General features: G+C 42.7%; 1 protein-coding gene across 2 annotated transcripts in view; it reads left to right on the plus strand.

Annotated features, from left to right (window-relative positions):
- The first annotated feature begins 465 nt into the window (after positions 1-465).
- LOC102399398 (cytochrome b5 reductase 4) overlaps positions 466-20,040 on the plus strand; it is a 117,054-nt gene continuing 97,479 nt past the window's right edge. Inside the window, exons 1-2 of one of the 2 annotated variants that reach the window (XM_025294567.3) lie at positions 466-699; positions 8,270-8,423. In XM_025294567.3, the coding sequence (XP_025150352.3) occupies positions 625-699; positions 8,270-8,423 (229 nt within the window). In that variant the 5' untranslated portion in view covers positions 466-624. The remainder of the gene's footprint in view (positions 700-8,269; positions 8,424-20,040) is intronic. The other variant, XM_006047974.4, reaches the window with a different exon arrangement.

A 20,040-nucleotide genomic window follows, 5' to 3' on the forward strand; every position in this document is an offset into this window, starting at 1 on the left:
CTTCAACTCGTTCACTAGTCATTAGCGAGAGTTCCTAGAGGTTAAGAGTTCTCTGCACCTCACAGGAGTGCCTGTTTGCATTTGACATCTCAGCTCTTAAAAGTTCTCTTTTCTGTACAGATTGGTGCCTTCCTTAAAAGAGAGTTTCTGGCAAATCAAAATGCCTTAACAGTGTTATTTTATTCCATATTTCAAGCAGTGTGATGGTAGTGCTTTAACAATGGACAGACAGTTGTGTTCTGGGTTCACAGGCATCTCTAAAAATTTATTCTCAGATTCGGTCAGCACCAAGGCTTAGCAACAGTTTCACTCTTTAATCTTTCCATGGAATAGCTGTCACCTCCTTGCAGTGCTGAAATTCAGGGTGCAGGACGAACGCGGCTTGCGTAGTTTGCACTGGTTCCACCCCTGCCCGCTCTCCATTCGCCCCGTTGGCTCCGCCTCACGCAGCCTCGACGTGCTGCGTCATGGCGCGCCTCACCCTGGACGACCCCGGAAGTGGGTCGGGGGCTTGGCCTCTGCCCGGCCTCGGAGCCGGAGCGGGAGGTGTTACTCCACAGGCGTTGAGCTGAGCTGTCGAGTCGGGCGGCGGACCCCGGGCAAGGCCCGGGCCAGGGGTCCAGGATGCTGAACGTCCCTTCCCAGTCTTTCCCGGGCCCCAGCTCGCAGCAGCGCGTCGCCTCCGGGGGGCGTAGCAAGGTAAGCGCGCTGCAGTCCTCTCTTCCTGCCGGGATCTCAGGCTCCGGCACAGTCCGTTCTCTCCTTACGTACCCTCTCCCACCTCCTGTCCCCGCCTCTGGCTTTCATCCCCTCCTACCCTTGCTGGCGATCTCTTTCAGATCCCATGCGTTCTCCAGTCCTGGAACTCTCTTAACCTCCATCTCTTACCAGCTGGTCCCTTTTCTTTCCCATCCCTTTATCCCGTTCTGTCAATTCCCTTCTTCCAACTCTTTTTCCCACTAATCAGATTCAGATATAAGGTAATGCCAGGCTCCGTGCTTCCCATATTGTTAGGTACTCTATCGGCTTCCTTCCTTCAACATAACCTGCTCTCCGTTCTTTTGTTCACTTTCCGAAGAAGTTGTGAGCGATCTGGGTTCCCTAGAAGAGGGGAAAGGCTGGGCAATAGCAGCAGTGACCAGTGTTTATCCCGCCAAGAGTGGGGACTCCAGGAGCTAGGGAAGATTGGAGAAGAGAGAACAAATTTCTATATACAAACCTACTGTTAGGTTTAGGGATACTTCTCCAAGTCACACTGCCTTTCTCTCTTCCTCTGGTACTTGATTGTTTTATCACTGTCTTTTCTACTGATATCTCTTGCTAATTTTGAAGCTAATATAATGTTCTTTTAAGTTTTTGTTGAACATAGTTACTAACAGGTGGGATAAAAATGTGTTTTATATTTGCAGAATTTAATGAAATTGTCTCTCATGTTTATTGCAGTATGAATGTTGCTTGCTCCTGTTGTTAGTTCCTCATTCTATAACCACATCTTCATGTTTTGTTTTCAAGACTTCCGCCTGATCAGGCCATTTCTTTCTTCATTTCTGGACTCTTGAGTCTTTAGCATTAACATCATTTGGGAACTTCATTAACTTTATTTTCTCCACATGGACCTGGAGCTTGACCCTAGGTCAGAATTATGGGTTCAGAGATCTGTAGCTTTCATTAGCCTTTCAGAAGTCTCAAACCCCAACTATAATAATATAGCTGAAATTGATTAAGTGCTTACTGACAGCCTGAGTGCTTTACATGTATTACCCTGTGTAATCTTTCCAGTGATCCTGTGAAGTGGGTGCTTTTGTTATTGCCATTTCACAGCAAAGGAAACTGAGGTTAAGAAATGCTGCCTTGAAAGAGGCTTATATGGTATGACTCTGATGGTGACTTTTCTTTTATTGTTCCATGTATCAGCCAACCATCCAATCACTTGTCCTCTCCTTGGGGTTTGACCTGTTGCTCTCCTTAAATGCTTGGCTAAATAGTAGAAACTTTGCAAAGAAAGAACCTCTGAATTAGAATATGAGAGTTGCTCCCCTTCTCCTTTAAAACTACCAGCCATGTTCTCAGTATCATTTAAAGGAAATGATACTGACCCAAACACTCACAGGTGAGTGAGTGGGTCCAGAAAGTGAATAAAATAAGTTTATTGTGCGATTCACACACACTGATTTTTGTGTCCCCACCCCCACCCCCCCCACCCCCCCCCCACCTCCCCCCCCCCCCCCGCTTTGTGAACTAGTTGCTGAACTGAACTTGGGTTCACTTGCCTGACATGCAGCAAAGCCAATCCACTGACACTGGGTTGTGGTGGAGGAAAGTACAGCTTTTATTTGCAGGGCATCAAGCAGGCAGAGGAGAAGAGGGTGACAGAGGATGAGGTGGTTGGATGGCATCACTGATGCAATGGACATGAACTTGGGCAAACTCTGGGAGATGGTGAGCGACAGGGAGGCCTGGCATGCTGCAGTCCATGGGGTCTCAAAGAGTTGGACACGACTTGGTGACTGAACAACAAGAAGCAGGGAGAACAGGCAGCTAATGACCAAAAGACCCAAACTCCCTGATGGCTTTCAGGCAAAGATTTTTAAATTCCGCATTTGAGATGAGAGTCTCAGCGTACATGGTTAGCTTGTGGATCTCTTCTGTTTGGTTGCTGGTGAGGTAACATAGTGATATTTTAGAAATCTCAATCCTCTGTCTTGTTCCAGCCAGTCTAGGGTCTGTATGCTTGTGGTTAGCAGTTTCTATCCCTTGAGGTTCTGGTTTCTTTAAAACAACTCAAGGACGTTAGGTTGTTAACTATATCCATTCAGGAGGGACTAGGAGTCCTGTGACTATGTTATTTTCTTGCTTGACCAATGTTCCTTGGTTTCTGCATTTTCTCACATCTGTAGTTATTAGCTGTTTGAGACTGCTCTTTGGAATTTGGGAAGGCCTCGGAGGCTAAAGCTTTTTCTAGAAACAAGAAGTAGGGACATGAACCCGGGAGGGTCCCTCAGGGCCTTGCTCAATTTCAAAACAGGCTAATCTGGAACATGTGAGAACCTGTGTCAGGATTGTATGAAATGGGTTGTAGATGAGAAGACAGAACTTAGTTGGGGAAGTTTGTGTATCATAATTGTTAGAAGCATGGACTTTTGAGTGAGAAAGACTCATTCTGTTTCCATCCCTACCTTTTAGCCTCTTTGAGTCTCTTTCCTCAGCTGTGAATGGGAATAATATGAATAATACCCATTTTATAGGATTGTTCATAGAATTAAATGAGCTAATGTTTTTCTCAGCACAGTCCTGGGTTATGGTAAGCACTTACTAGATGTTACTAGCTTGTAGGCTTTTACGCAAACCTCATTGATTGTTGAGGGATTGCTGTGTGGAAAAACCCGTAGCACAGTGCCTGGTGCAGAGAATGCACTCAGTATGGTAGCTAATGTTATTTCTAATAACCAACTAATAAGTATTTATTGAGAACCTACCATATGCTGGAGATATGGTCTCTTTTGGGAAGGGAGAAATTTCCACTTTTATTCATCCCTCTTGAGTTCTTGTGGCTAGACTGATAAAGTTGACACAAGACAGATTAGCAGTAGAAAAGATTTAAATTTTATTCATGCTTTTAAGCTTTTAGACAATAAATTTGATGCTGAAAGCTCAGCTTCCATGTATACTGGTGCTGAATCAAATCTTGGAGACAGAGTTTTGGGTGAAGTAGCAAAGGATAGCTTTATTGCTTTGCCAGGCAAAGGGAGACATGGCTCCTGTCCTCAAAACCGAGTGTCCTAACTTGGGCAAGATAGTGACAAGTTTTGTGGTAAAAAAGGGTGTGATCAGCTCGTGGACAGTTCTTCCGATGGGTTGGTGGTGAGGTAAATAGGAGTCACTGGAAAAGACCCTGCTGCTGACAGAGATTGAGGGCAGGAGGAGAAGGTGGCAACCGAGGATGAGGTGGTTGGATGGCATCATCAACTCAATGGACATGCGTTTGAGCAAACTCCTAGAGATAGTGAAGGACAAGGAAGCCTGGTGTGCTGTTGTCCACGGGGTCGCAAAGAGTCAGACACACAGCTGAGCGACTGAACAACAACAAATAGGAGTCAACATTGACAACCTTCAGGTCCAACTGCTCTGGGGGTCTATATGCTTGTGGGCAGCATACCATAACTTCCCCCACCTAGAAGGGGTTTCACTTTCTGCAAAACAGCTCAAAGATACTGTTGGGCTTCCTAGGTGGCTCAGTGGGTAAAGAATCCTCCTGAAATGCAGGAGACACAGGAGATGCAGGTTTGATCGCTGGGTCAGGTAGATCTCCTGGAGGAGGAAATGGCACCCACTCCAGTATTCTTGCCTGGGAAATCCCATGAACAGAGGAGCCTGGCAGACTACAGTCCATAGGGTTGCAAAGAGTCAACACGACTGAAGCAACTGAGCATACAGACTTGATGGGGAAACAGAACCTTGCCCCAAGACTGCTCTTGACTGTTTCTCCCTGGTCTCACCACCCATCCCTTCCCTAATTAGCAACTGCTTGGATCTGTCCATTGGAACTCAGGGAAGGTCACAGAGGCTTAGTGAAGGCTGTTTCCGATAATCAAAAAAGTGAGGGACACAGAAAAGCTAAGGAGCCCAACAGGGCCCTGCATGATACCAAATTTGAGAGGAATTGATGGCACAAAGAAACTTGGGTCTGGGTACTTAATTAGTAAGGAATTTAAGCAGAGTTTGGGCTTGGGTAGTAGATTAGTAAAGAAGTAACACGGCTTGCTTATAGTCTTCTGGGCCCCGAATTTCCTATCTCTGAGAGAAGGATGTCTTTCTACCTTCCAGTACAGGAAGGGCACCTTCCACAGGGGAGATTTGTTTCCTGCTTTCAAAGAGACCAAGAGGGTGGTCCAAGTATTCATCTTGCATGGCCTGCACTGGGCCCCAACAGCTCTGTTTTCAAAGAGTTTAATCCAGTGGACTTCACAGTTATAAATGCCTAAGGACTATAATAGTCTGTTATGATCATGAAGAAGTTGATGCCAGAGAAAGCTTCTGAAGGAAGTAATGTCTGTGGCTGGGAGGGGCGAATCATTTTCCATTTGCCTAAAATATAGAACTCTAGTATTCGTGCCTGGAGAATCCCCATGGACAGAGGAGCCTGGTGGGCTACAGTCTATGGGGTCACAAAGAGTCGGACACGACTGAACGACTAGAAGGACTAAGCACAGCATAGCAAAGTATAGAATGGCTTCCCAGATGGCTTAGTGGTAAAGAATCCGCCTTCCAATGCAAAATATGCAGGAGACACTGGTTGGATCCCTGGGTCAGGAAAATCCCCCGATGGAGGTAATGGCAACCCGCTCCAGTATTCTTGCCTGAGAAATGCTATGGGCAGAGAACCTTGGCGGGTTACAGTCCATGGGGTTGCAAAGAGTGGGATGAGACTGACTGAACATGCACACTTGCAATGCATAGAATGGGAAGGGACAAAAGTTCAGACATGGAGCTAGTGAAGTCAACTCTGACCAGATTATAAAGGGCCTGGTCAACCTCTGTAGGGAATTTAGAAACATTATAAGAAATATGAGGAGCCACTGAAGGAGGCAGGGCCCTGGATTAGATCTGCATTTCCAAAAGATAACTTTTAACTACCCTACAGGTGTGGAATGGTGAAAGAGAAGTGATTTTGGTTTGGGAAAGGAAAAATCATATGTGTTCTCACACTTCATTTATGAAGACCAAGAGACCTAGAGAGTTGTAGTTAGTGATGGTAAGGATGGATGATGAGTATTAGTAAGAAGGAATGTGAAGTTGCCAAGGCACCACAGACCTATTAACCTGGCTATTTTGAGGACAATTGAATGTCTAAAATAGATATGATTTAGGGAATTGAGATATTTAAGTGTTTTAGTCCCTTTGGGCTTCTCTAACAGAATACCATAGGTGCCTCATAGACAACAGAAACTTATTTCTCACACTTCTAATTGATCTCAGGTCAGCTCGACCTGCAGCAGCTTGAAGCGGGGCTTTGGTTCCTGGCCAGAGTTTGAGTTGTGGCAGTGAAAACACTGAATCCTAGCCAATAGACTAGCGGTCAGTGACAAGGCCCTGGACCTTCAGTTTTGCAGAAAAAATTCCCACAAAGACGGGAAGTGGTGAAACAAGTAAAGTATTTATTGGGAGGAAAAAGAGTACAGTACACGTGGATAGACACACAGGCAGGCTAAGAGAGAGTTGCTGAATCATACTTCCCTGGTGACTCAGATGATAAAGCGTCTGCCTGCAATATGGGAGACCCAGGTTCGATCTCTGGGTTGGAAAGATCTCCTGGAGAAGAAAATGGCAACCCACTCCAGTATTCCTGCCTGGAGAATCCCAGGGATGGAGGAGCCTGGTAGGCTACAGTCCATGGGGTCACAAAGAGTCAGACATGACTGAGCAACTTCACTTCACTTCACCTCACCCTCATGGCAGTTTGAATTACTTACATGGGGCATATCTTCTGGGTTTCCTTTGGCCAGTCATTTTGATTTCCCTGGTTCAGAGACTGTATTTGATATATCTCAGACTCCTCCCATGTGTGGGGGGACATCTTTTAGCCAAGATGGACAATGAGCCTATGGGTAAAGAGCATCAGTTGGCATCAGTCCCCTTTTGACTTCCAAAGAGCCTTTCTGCACAGATGTAGTCAGGGAGATCTTTCTCAGTTGTCCAGATTTTCTAGTCTTGGAGTTTTGGTCCACCAGGAATGAATCTTCAATGACTTTACCCTGGGGGGGCCCACCTGCCTCTTGCTTCATCGTGACTGGGAATTCCAAGATCAGTGCAAAACTGGCCAGTTTTGTGTCCGGTGAGAGCCTGATTCCTGTTTTGTAGCCATCTTTTCTGGAGAAGGCAATGGCAGCCCACTCCAGTACTCTTGCCTGGTAAATCCCATGGACAGAGGAACCTGGTAGGCTGCAGTCCATGGGGTCGCTAGGAGTCAGACACCACTGAGTGACTTCACTTTCACTTTTCACTTTAATGCATTGGAGAAGGAAATGGCAACCCACTCCAGTGTTCTTGTCTGGAGAATCCCAGGGACGGGGGAGCCTGGTGGGCTGCCATCTCTGGGGTCGCAGAGAGTTGGATACGACTCAAGTGACTTAGCAGCAGCAGCCATCTTTTCAGTGTCCTTACTTGGTGGAAGAGCTGAGGGAGGTCTCTATATGGCCTCTTTTATAAGGGCCTTAATCCCAACAACCTCATCACCCATCAAAGGTGCCACTTCCTAGTACCAGCATATTAAGGATCAGCATTTCAACCTAATTTGGTAGGGGGATACAAACATTCAGTCTATAGCAATAAGCTTCCTCGAATAATGTGACTGCTTTTACATTAAACAGTTATCTGGTACTATGTTACATACTAGTTATACAGGTTAGATGTGTGGAAAAATTTCCACTAGGGTGTCTTAACTGGTTAAAATACTAATGACATAGTAATACCCCTTATCAAAAAGCCTTGAAAATGTATTAAAACAAAACCCTGCAAAATCCCAAACATCTTGTTATTAGACCCTCTGAACAGGTGCAGGCAAAGTTTTGTGGACAAGGCCAGATAATAAATATTTTAGGCTTTGAGGATGTCATAAGGACTCAATCTCTTTACCAGCACCAGCACCACCACATGTAGAAATTATTCTTGGCTCAAGGGCTACACAGAAACAAACAGGAACAGGCCAGTTTGCCAACCCCTTCCCTAGAGTGTGGCAGTTTTATTATCTTCTATTACTTGATAACCTTTGTTTCTCAGTGGATGGATTCTTAGAAAACATCTTTCTATCTCACGTGAGTTCTAATAGCCTGTGTATGTTGAAAGTCCAGAAAGTCAGCGTTAGCCAATTGTTTCTGTTTTCTTCTATCAAATCTCATTTGATTTTTTAAGGCAAAAAATTGTTGGTCCAAGTTAGTAAGCAGCTATAACATATTAGTGACAGAGCCAGGACCAAAACTTTTCTTCTGACTCTGGGTTCAGTACTACCCTTGGACTGTGATTTCATTAGATTGACATTTGTGTCCAGAATTTCTAAACCCCATCTCATGGCCCAGGTGTTAGTGTTCCATTTGTAATTCTAATACACCCTCCTAAGATGGAAGAAGATTTTTAGAATTTTTAGATTTGTTTTCTTATCCTTTTGAGTGGGAATCAGAGTAATGAAGTGTCCTGAAGACAAGCAGCAGGAGGGGGAAGGAAATTCAGCTGATTTGAAGAAGCCACGTTGAATTATTCCCTTTTCCTTTTTGAGGTCCCTCTGAAACAGGGCAGAAGTCTCATGGATTGGATTCGACTGACCAAAAGTGGAAAGGACCTAACGGGATTAAAAGGCAGGTTAATTGAAGTAACTGAAGAAGAACTTAAAAAACACAACAAAAAAGATGACTGTTGGATATGCATAAGAGGTAGGTGGAATTTACTGTGTACTGCAGAATGTTTTGGCGGGCTTTCCCATTGTAATGCCGTATACCTCTTGGCCCTGTTACTTGGTAATATGATTCACAGTTAGTAACAAAACGTTAGTTACAGTTAGTAACTATAAACACAATTTTCAGTTAGTAACAAACATTTGCAGTTAGTAAAAATATGTCTTATGCTGGACAGTAAATAAATTCTTTAATTCTGAATTTGAACAGTATTTCTCTCTAAATCACTGTTCATACAGTATCCCTGTACTGTATTCCCTTTGAAAGAAAACAAGGGTTTGACAGATAATATAATACAAAGTAATGAAATTATTCAGCAACATCTAGTTTAAATGCATTAATGTTCCACCTTTGTGTCTTACAACAGAATTCCATGGGAAAAAAGTGTCTCTGAGAATCTAAAGTAAATCAGAAAGCCCACATTAAAGCAGGAGCTTTTGTTCTCATTTGCAGCAATTTTTATTACTTAATCCATGTTTGTTAGCAATATTAGTTACCTGATTTTCCTAGCCCACAACAAATTAGAAGCACCAAACTGGAAATACTGAGTTGGCCAAAAAGTTCATTCAGATTTTTCCGTAAGATATTATAGAAAAACCTGAACTAAATTTTTGACCAACTCAATAGATAGATTGGAGAGAGTGAGCAGAGAAGTAGAACAGTAGCTGATGAAAGTAGATTTCGTGGTGTCTGCCAACCTGGCATGGTGAGGGAAGCAAAAACAATGAAGGGTTTACAGCTATACGCTGGGTCTCCACAGAGTCTTTGAGTCATCCAGAAAGAGTTCAGTATATTTGCTATCCTCAGTTTAAAGAAGAAAGAAAATGCATCACTTATTGCTGTTATTGCTGTTGTAATTTTATCACTGTATAATTTTGATTTGGGGTATGTGTGTGTGTGTTAGTCACTCAGTCATGTCCGACTCTGTGACCCCATGGTCTGTAGCCTACCAGGCTCCTCTGTCCATGTAATTCTTCAGGCAAGAATACTGGAATGGGTTGCCATTCTCTTCTCCAGGGTGTTTTCCCAACCCAAAGATTGAACCTGGGTCTCCCGTATCGTGGGCAGATTCTTTACCATCTGAGCCACCAGGGAAGCCATTTGTTGTTAGTTATCCTGGTAACACTGTCACCCATATGAGGGCAGAGACCATGTCAGTTACCTGCCCTGTCTTCAGTGCTTGGTACATTGAGGCCATCCCTTTGTTTGTTGGACTAGTGCAACACATCATTTTCAAGAAATTTGGTTACTTGAATAGGTGTGTGGTTGTCACAGTCAATCAGGGATAGGATAAATGGAAAGACACCAGTAGCACTGTTAGTTTGCTAAGTAGGCACAGGCAAAATATAACAAACTGAGTAACCTGAAGCACAGAAATTTATTATCTCTCAGATCTGAAGGCTAAACTTTTGAGATCAAGCTGTCTTTGGGCTTGAAGAAGAATCAGTTTCATGCTTCTCACCTTTCTTCTGGTGGTTTGCTGGCAGTCTTTGGAGTTGCTTGGCTTGTTGGAAAATCACCCTGATCTCTGACTTCATCTTTATATGACTTTCCTCCTGTGTGCTTGTCGGTGTCCAGATTTGCTGTTTTTGTAAGGACACCAGTCATATTGGAGAGGAGCCTGCCGGATTCTATTATGACCTCACCTGATTACATCTGCATTGACCCTGTATCCACATAAGGTCATGTTCTGAAGTACTGCAAGACTTTAACATCTGAGTTTGAGGGATACACAAGTCAACTCATTACAGATGGAAGTAGTGTGTAGAATGTTTTCCAGCAGCAGAGGGTATGGAATCTTCCAGCAGGGGCTGGGATAGCTTGTCCCAAGACAGATGCTCTTTGGGAAGGTTCTCAGGGAAGTAAACTGTTTCTAATACCCTTCCTGCCTTCTGTCTGTGCTGCAGACCCATTTACCAGGTGCAGGTCACTGGCAGCAGGTGCTGTCCCCATTCTTCCTGAATGTCTTCTGCTGGCCTCTGTGAAGTGGAGGTCAGTTTTCCCATGAGCATCTCTCAGCTGGTCCAGGCTACAGGCATGTCTGACCTGTTTCTGCAGTGAGTGAAGTTGCTCAGTCGTGTCTGACTCTTTGCGACCGCATGGACTGTAGCCCCCCAGGCTCCTCCATCCATGGGATTCTCCAGGCAAGAATACTGGAGTGGATTGCCATTTCCTACTTCTGCAGTAGGAAGCCACTTTTCCAGAAAAGTCTCTCATGTGAACCCTTCACATCCTAATGCTGTTAAATAAATGAGTCATTGTTATAGTACAGCCATACTTTATTATTCATTTGATATATTGATGGAGACCAGGGACTGATTTGGTATGTTTGAAACATAATACATGTTGTTTCCAGTTACATATCTCCTGCAGTGATTTGAATGGCTGACACTCTTCCAGTGAGGTCATTGATTTAAGGTTAAATTCTTTTAGAGTTTCTATTGAAGAGTATATTCTACCCTATTAATAAGACTTCTCCCCCGATTGCCAAGTAAGATGTCTTTTTTTTTTTTTTCCCTGTTGACAGAGTTTGGTTTTTAATTTTAATAAAGAAGCAGTTGATTGAGACACTGCCCTGGGATCCTCCACTCTAGCAGGAGAAAGTAAATGACTGTTGGACAAGACCCAGAGAAGTGCCCTATGAGGGCTATAAGGAAGGTGAGATCAGATTTCAGGGAGGGAGACATGGGTTAGGAAAATCAGAGATGCTTTTGTGATAGAGATAAGCCTTGAAACAGTGTTGAGGATTTCAATGGGAAGTGAGGCAGAAGCACACAACTAAGGGTGTAGACACAGAAAAGCTGGAGGTGTGTTCTGGAGCTTAGCCTACCTGTTAAGAGAATTATAAGAAAGGAGACTATAAAGGCATGTTAGGGAAGATTGCGGAGGACCTTGAAAACCAGACTGAGAAATTTATTCTGAATTTTGATAGCAGTGTGAACTATTGGAGATGTTTGAATGTGGGAACAGTATGATCAGAGATGACCTTGGAAAGATCAGTCTGGTGGGTATAGTGGATTGACATGAGACTAGGAAAGTTTTTAGCTCGTACAAAAGTTCAGGAGGTAATAGATAACCCAGGATGTTGTCAAAGGCAACAAAGTAGGATGAACGTGAGACGGATTACTGGTAATTTCTGACACAGTCATCTAGGAAAGTAGAAGAAAGCACAGGACTAAATGTAATTCTTTTTCTTCTTAATTGTTCTAATTTAAAATATTAATGATACCTTCTTAAATGTATGCCAGATCTAGCTTCGTAGGTCAGAGATAGTGTTTGGACACAAGTTTTAATCTAAAGCTGTACCACAGATCATGGTATAAATTTTTTTTCTCCTTTTTAAAGTATTCTTCATTTTCTAACAATTACACCATTTTTATGTCAGTTCAAATTTCAGCTTGATCAGCCCAAGAGAGACATAAAATGTCTCTATAGAAAATATTTACTTTAGTATGTAATATTTAATATCGGCAGTAGTATAGTGTTAGTTAGTCATGTCTGACTCTTTGCAACCCCATGGACTATAGCCCACCAGGCTCTTTTGTCCATGGAATTCTCCAGGCAAGAATACTGGAATGAATAGCCATTCCCTTCTCCAGGATATTGGATTACACGCTCAGTCCTATCTGACTCTTATGGACGCCATGGACTGTAGCACACCAGGCTTCTCTGTCCATGGGATTTCCCAGGTGAGATTACTGGAGGAGGTTGCCATTTCCTCTTCCAGGGGATCTTCCTGACCAAGGGATCAAACCCACATCTCTTGCGTCTCCTGCATTGCAGGCAGATTCTTTACCCATTGAGCCATCAGGGAAGATTTCTACCCCTTTTATCTAGTAACTAACAGAATATTATTGGGATTGGCTCTGATCGGCACAGTTTTGATCATGTTCTCATTGCTAGAATAGTGGTTGTATTTAGGGGGAAATGGTGTAACTTACTCACTTAAACCTAGGTTACAAGTTCATCCTGTAGCCTAGAGAGGGGCCAGACTGAAGTGTCAGGGAGGATATGACTCCTTGAGCAAAAAGTGATGCAGTTGCTGGAAGTAGAGTGGGTGCTGGAGTTAATGCCACTACAGAAAGTAGAGTACCTTGCCAAAGTCATAGCTGATGAGAATGGAGCCACTATTTTAACCTAGGCAACTTGATTCTAAGTTGTTATGCTTAAACTACATTGCACTGCTTTCTGTTTTATCATATTCAACTCTAGATTTGGAGAAGGCAATGGCACCCCACTCCAGTACTCTTGCCCGGAAACTGCCATGGACGGAGGAGCCTGGTGGGCTGCAGTCCATGGGGTCGTGAAGAGTCGGGCATGACTGAGCAACTTCACTTTCACTTTTCACTTTCATGCATTGGAGAAGGAAATGGCAACCCACTCCAGTGTTCTTGCCTGGAGAATCCCAGGGACGGGGAAGCCTGGTGGGCTGCCATCTATGGGGTCACACAGAGTCGGACACGACTGAAGCGACTTAGCAGCAGCAAGCAGCAGCAGCAAGTCTAGATTGGATCCTGGCTTAGCCTTTGTGCCGTAACCCACTTGTGAGTGCCATTTGTGAACTAATTCATTATGAAATTACAGTGAAGTGCCTACTACTTGCAGCTCTCCTCTTGTGCTAAATAACATTACTAATTAAAAGTCATACAGGTTTTTCCATAAGATATTACTGCAAAACCTGAATGAGGATTGAGACTATTTTTTATTTTTAGAAATTTAGTGAAGTATAGCTTTTACTTTTTTGTGTGACTTTGTGTGTAGTTGTCACTCGGGCTATAAGTTTTACCTTCTCTTTCTGTGCGTTGGTTCACTCGTGTAAGCGATAGTTCTTGGGATCTCCTATGTGTCATGCACTGTACCAGGTCCTGGGTAGTGACCTGGATATTTAGAACAGAGGTGGCCCCTGCTGTTGTGGCATTTATAATCTAGTGCAGAACACGAAGTGTTAACCAAGACTGAGAAGTATTGTGAAAGAGAGGTCTGCTGTGTTAAGAGTGAAGATTGTGGAAGACTGAGCAGAGATGAAAGATAAATGGGTGTTAACCAAAGAGGAAAGGGAACAATATTATAGGTTCCGGAAAAAGCATGTGCAAAGTCTGGATGGTGTGACTGTGTGAGGAAAAGAAAAGGTGTGTATGTATACATATAACTGATTCACTTGCTGTACAGTAGAAACTAACACACTATTGTAAAGCAACTATACTCCAATAAAAATTAATCAAAATACATTCTTTTTTTAAAAAGCTCAAATGCAGCATATAGGTATTCATTGTGAATATGAGGAACTTCAAGTTAGTGATACCTGTATTCTTTCTTCTCTCAGGCTCACTCACTCTTTTCTAAGTCTTGACCCTTTATGTGCTCCTATCAATTCTCTTCAGCCTCCTCTGTGATCTCAGGCAGTTGTTTAACCATTATTTAAACACAGTTCATTCTCCCAACAGTTTCTTCCTTTCAGTCTTCTCTTAGCCTGGTCCTCTTGGAATTTGCTTCTTCCCCTGGGCTTTCTTCCTCAGCATTTGATATAGGACCTCTGTTAGAACATGTCAAGTTGGTGCAAATGTAATTATGGTTTCGCACCATGAATTTTGGGCTTCCCTGGTGGCTGAGATGGTAAAGAATCTGCCTGCAGTGTGGGAGACCTGGGTTCGATCCCTGGGTTGTTAAGATCCCCTGGAGAAAGGAATATCTACCCACTCCAGTATTCTGGCCTGGAGAATTCCATGGACAGAGGAGCCTGGCAAGCTACAGTCCATGCGGTTGCAGAGTCAGACACTACTGAGTGAGTTTTACTTCACCATGAATTTTAAGTCATTATAACTAGGCTCAACCACTTTTTTATTAATCAGAATAGGAACCATTACAGTCAATACATTTTTGCCAACAATAAATAAGTTTGTTTCTCCTGTAGCATAAAAATTTGTGCTTCAGGATTAGACAGACTTTTAGAAAGCATTTTCTGCATCCTGCTGGTTGTGGAAGCGTCTTCCCTGCAAAAAGTCATGACGTTTGAAGAAATGGTAGTCCGTTGGCGAGAGGTCAGGTGAATATGGTGGATGAGGCAAAACTTCACAGCCCAATTTGTTCAACTTTTAAAGCATCGGTGGTGTGACATGCAGTTGGACATTGTCATTGAGACGAATTGGGCCCTTTCTGTTGACCAATGCCGGCTGCAGGCTTTGCAGTTTTCAGTGCATCTCATCGATTTGCTGAGCATACTTCTCAGGTATAATGATTTTGCCAGGATTCAGAAAGCTGTAATGTATCAACCCAGCAGCAGACCACCAAACAGTGACTGTGACCTTTTCTTGGCTCAACTTTGGCTTTGGGAAGTGCTTTGAAGTTTCTCAATCTGTCTCCTGAGCCAGTAGTTACCTTTTTGTTGCACATCACAATCTGATTGATAAATTATTGTTGCATTGAATAAGAGAAGACGGCACTTCCAAATGATGATTTTCTTGATTTGTGGTCAGCTCATGAAGCACCCACTTATCGATCTTTTTTGCCTTCCAGTTTGCTTCAAATGCCAAACGACCATAGAATGGTCATTAGCAGTTCCTGGGCCAAATGTGTTGTTGATGTTGCAAATTGTCTTCCCTGCTTTATGACCCATTTTGAACTCCAATAAGAAAATCACTCAAATTTGCTTTTTGTCTAACATAATTTCTGTAGTCTAAAATAAATATAAAATAAACAGCAAGGAATGTCGTTAGCAAAAAAACATAAAAGCAAGAAATGTGCATTAAAATTATATGTAACATAACTATTTATTTATAATGTATTCCAATATCAAATGGCAAATTTCAACAATGCAAAAACTTCAATTACTTTTGCACCCACCTAATATATTATCTTTTGGGACACTTCATCTATTTCTGTCTTTTAATTTAAATTGAGTTTCAGGGTATTAATATACTGTTTCTCTCCCTACCCCTAGCATCTAGTACAGGGCATGGCTCATGGTTAGTGCTCAGTAAGTATCCTTTGAATCATGTGTAGAACTTTTAAACCACCTTTGGTAGGGATATTTTAATGATTTCACAAAGTAGTAACCAGTTGAGAAACTTGTATTTTTGCTATTTCCAGATGATTGGCTCTTGGAGATAGGAAATATATCAGTTCCTTAATCAAAATATTTGTTATTTCTAGACAGTTTTCTGATATATACTCATGGTCAGTTATTCATTTTGGGGTCTCATAGAATGTAAGCTGCAGCCTGATGGAGCTCATATGTCATCTTTCCTTGTACAGCTTCATGTTTTCTTTTGCAGGCTTTGCACTTGGCAGGGGTTAAGTAAATACTGGAGGTTTTTTCAGGGCCATTTTTTGTCATTAATATTTTCAGTTAAACCTTTTATTTTGAAAAAGTTTCAAACTTACAAAAAAAAAAAAAACACAGTTGTAAAAGTGATGCAATGATCTCTAGAAATCCTTCACCTGTCCTGAGTCAACCATTGTTGACATGTTGTTGTTATTAAGTTGTGTTTGACTTTTTGTGACCCCATGGACTGCACCATGCCCGGCTTCCCTATCCCTCACTATCTCTTAGAGTTTGCCCAAGTTCATGTCCATTGATCAGTGGTGCCATGCAACCATCTCATCCTCTATTGCCCTCTTCTCCTTTTGCCTTCAGTTTTTCTCAGTACCAGAGTCTTTCCAGTGAGTCAGCTCTTTGCATCAGGTGAGCAAAGTATTGGAGCTTCAGCTTCAGCAAAACCCCTTCCAGTGAGTATTCAGGGTTGATTTCCTTTAGGATTGACTGGTTTGATCTTACAGTCCAGGGAACTCTCAAGAGTCTTCTCCAGCACCATAGTTCAAAAGCATCAATTCTTGGGCACTCCACCTTCCTTACTGTCCAGCTCTCACATCCATACGTGACTACTGGGAAGACCATAGTTTTGACTGTATGGACCTTTGTTGGCAAAGTGATGTCTTTGCTTTTTAATACACTGTCTAGGTTTGTCATTGCTTTCCTTCCAAGAAGCAAGTGTCTTCTAATTTCATGGCTGCAGTCACCATCCACAGTGATTTTACAGCCCAAGAAGAGAAAATCTGTCACTGCTTCCACTTTTTCCGCTTCTATTTGAAGTGATGGGACCTTGAAGTGAAGGGACCAGATGCTGTGTTCTTAGTTTTTTTAATATTGAGTTTTAAGCCAGCTTTTTCACTCTCCTCTTTCACCCTCATCAAGAGGCTCTTTACTTCCTCTTTGCTTTCTGCCATTAGAATGGCATCATCTATTGTTGACATGAAAGTGAAGTTGCTCAGTTGTGTCTGACTCTTTGCGACCCCATGGACTGTAGCCTACCAGGCTTCTCTGTCCATGGGATTTTCCAGGCAAGAGTACTGGAGTGGGTTGCCATTTCCTTCTCCAGGAGATCTTCCCGACCCAGGGATTGAACCCATGTCTCCTGCATTGTTGACATAGTCATCATTACATTTTAATGGATCCATTTTATCTTCACTGTTAACTTATTCCTTATACCTTTTTGTCATCTTTGTTTTAGTCATTACACTAAGGGTTTATGATACTCATTTTTAATGTATCACAGTCTACCTTCAAACAGTATTATACCATTTTACATATAGTATAAGAGTATATAGGCTATACTTCCATTTCTTTCTCTTGTGTCTTGTCTAATCCTTGTTATTTACTCTGCATACTCTATACATCCTGCAATATATTACTGTTTTTGCTTAGACCGTACTTATCTTTTAAAGAGATTAAGAAAATGAAAAAAGTTACCCATATTTTTACTATTTTCAGTGCTTTTTATTTCTTTGCGTTGATCCAGATTTCCCTTAAAGACCTGACTTTCACATTTCTTGTAGTACTGGCAACGAATTCTCAGCTTTTCTTCATCTGACAATGTCATTGTTTTGCCTTCATTTAGGGATGTGTTATCATTGGGTGTAAAATTCTAGGTTCAGCCATTTATCTTTCTCAGCACTTTAAAAATATCACACCGTCTTCTAGTTTGCATAGATGAGAACTCTGTTGTTATTCTTAACTGTTTTCCTGTAGGATATAAGGTTTCTCTCTCCTCTGCCTGCCTTTAAAATTTTGCTTTGTTTTTCAGCAGTTTGACTATTAATATGATGTAGTTTTCCTTTTATATTTTCTACTTCAATCAATGAAGTCACTCAGTCGTGTCAGACTCTTTGCAACCCCATGGACTGTAGCCCACCAGGCTCCTCCGTTCGTGGGATTTTTCCAGGCAAGAGTACTGGAGTCGGTTGCCATTTCCTTCTCCAGGGGATCTTCCTGACCCAGGGATCGAACCCAGGTCTCCCGCATTGCAGGCAGACGTTGTACCATCTGAGCCACCAGGGAACTACTTGGAGTTCTCTAAATTAATTTTGGGAAGTTTGGGGCCATTATCTCTTCAAGTACTTCTTCTACTCATTACTTCTTTTGGGATTCCAGTTGCAAATATGTTAGTCTGTATTGTCCCACAGCTCTAAAAGGCACCATTCTATTTTTTCACTCATTTTTTCTTTGTATTTCAATTTAATCATCACTGTTGACTTTTCTTCCAGTTTACTTATTCTTTCCAGTTTCCTTATTCTTTCTTCTACGGTATCCAGTCTGCTGATTCACCCTTCAGAGGAATTCATCTTTCATCGCTGTCTGAACATTTATTAAGTGTCAACCTTATTTTCTACTAGATCTTCTAATATATTAAAAGTTATTTCAGTGTCTCTATCTGATAAGTTCCAATATATGCATCATCTCTAAGCGTGAGTCTGTTGCTATTTTTCTCTCTTGAAGTGGTTTTTATCATTTTGAGAAATGTTTCTTGTAATTTTTTGATTGAGTATTACACATCGATTATAGATGAAAAGTAGAACCTTAGGTATTTATATTCAGAACTGGTACACCTTTTCTGGTAATTAGGATGAGTCAGTCTAGTTTGTTGAGCTAAGTTTGGGGTGGTGGTTATCGTTACCATTGGTGTACCACTGACTTCAAATTCCTCTCACAGTAGGTTAGTACTACCGTGTTTTTGATGTGAAGCCTTCAGTGTTGGAGGATTTTTTTAGTTGCTTCTGTACCACTCTTCGGAGAAGGCAATGGCACCCCACTCCAGTACTCTTGCCTGGAAAATCCCATGGATGGAGGAGCCTGGTAGGCTGAAGTCCATGGGATCGCTAAGAGTCAGACATGACTGAGCGACTTTACTTTCACTTTTCACTTTCATGCATTGGAGAAGGAAATGGCAACCCACTCCAGTGTTCTTGCCTGGAGAATCCCAGGGACAGGGGAGCCTGGTGGGCTGCCGTCTATGGGGTCGCACAGAGTCAGACACGACTGAAGCGACTTAGCAGTTAGCAGCAGTACCACTCTTAGCTGACACCTTGCCCTATATACTTATGAAGGGTCTCTCATCACATTCTTGCCCCCTCCTAGGGGCAGACTGCTTTTACTTGTTTAATGTAAGATTTAGGTGCTGGAAGGAGTTTTGCAGTTTTCCTGTTTGAACCTCAATCTTAGGCCAGTTCTGTTACCTGAACCCCAAAGGCAGAGCTTTCTCAGTGATTCTGTCACTTCTCTACTGCCTCTGACTCAGTGCAGGGTTTAAGAATGCAGGGATATTCTTTTCTGTGGCAGCTGAGCTTTCCTTTGTATCAGAAGGGGAGGAGGAGGAGAGCAGGGCAGAGGGGGTGGGGGTGAGCAGTTTCCCCGCCTGTCTTCCAGTGCTAGAAGACATCTGATTCATGTCAGCATAGAATCTGGCCTGAGTGGGCTTTCTGTCCCTCCTCCAGTGTTTGGCTTGCATTTGCCTCACGTCAGTGCAGAGTAAAGGAGGATGTGTGTTTCCTGCTCTTTCCAGCAGCAGCTAACCTTTGCCTGCTATCAGTGCAGGGACTCGCATATGGGAGGCTTTACTGTCCCTAACAGCAGCAGACTGCTTTTGCTACCTGTCAGGGTTGATCTGTGACATGGGTGAATTTCTTGCTCCTTCCCCAGTAGTTGATCATCACGTTGTGCTCCTGCAGGCCTAAAGTGTAGATAAACTTGTCTTGGTTCTCCTGCTCTAGCCGCAAGTCTTGGAGCAGGTACTATGCACCTGGACCACCTATGGGCCTTTCTCAAATCCTCCCTGTTCACACTTTTTCATGATCATCTCATGAGGTACAGGACCATGAAAAAAGAATTGAGCGGGTGCAGAATCCCCTTGTGTCTGGGCCTCTTGGAGTTCTAAATTGCCATACTTGACCCTAAAAGAGTTTGTTAAAATTCAGTTGTTGTAGCAACATTTTTTTTTTTTTTTTCTATTTGGGTCATGCTGCACAGCATGTGGGACCTTAGTTCCCCAACCAGAAATCGAACCCACACCCTCTGCTGTGGAAGTGCAGCGTCTTAACCACTGGACCACCAGGGAAGTCCCAGCAACATCTCTCTTTGCTGTGCTCTGTCAAAGGTGATGAAAAGTGGTTCGTGTGTCCCATTTCCTCAAAGGGGCTTGTCATCCTGTGGAATTTAGAGTCCTAACCACTGCACCACCGGGGAAGTCCACATCATTACATCTTAATTAATCTTGCAGCTTGCTTGTTTTAGAAAAAGGAAATAACTCAAAGCATAAGGACATAG

Source organism: Bubalus bubalis, chromosome 10, assembly GCF_019923935.1.
Source record: "Bubalus bubalis isolate 160015118507 breed Murrah chromosome 10, NDDB_SH_1, whole genome shotgun sequence".
In the NCBI taxonomy this organism is placed as follows: domain Eukaryota; kingdom Metazoa; phylum Chordata; class Mammalia; order Artiodactyla; family Bovidae; genus Bubalus; species Bubalus bubalis.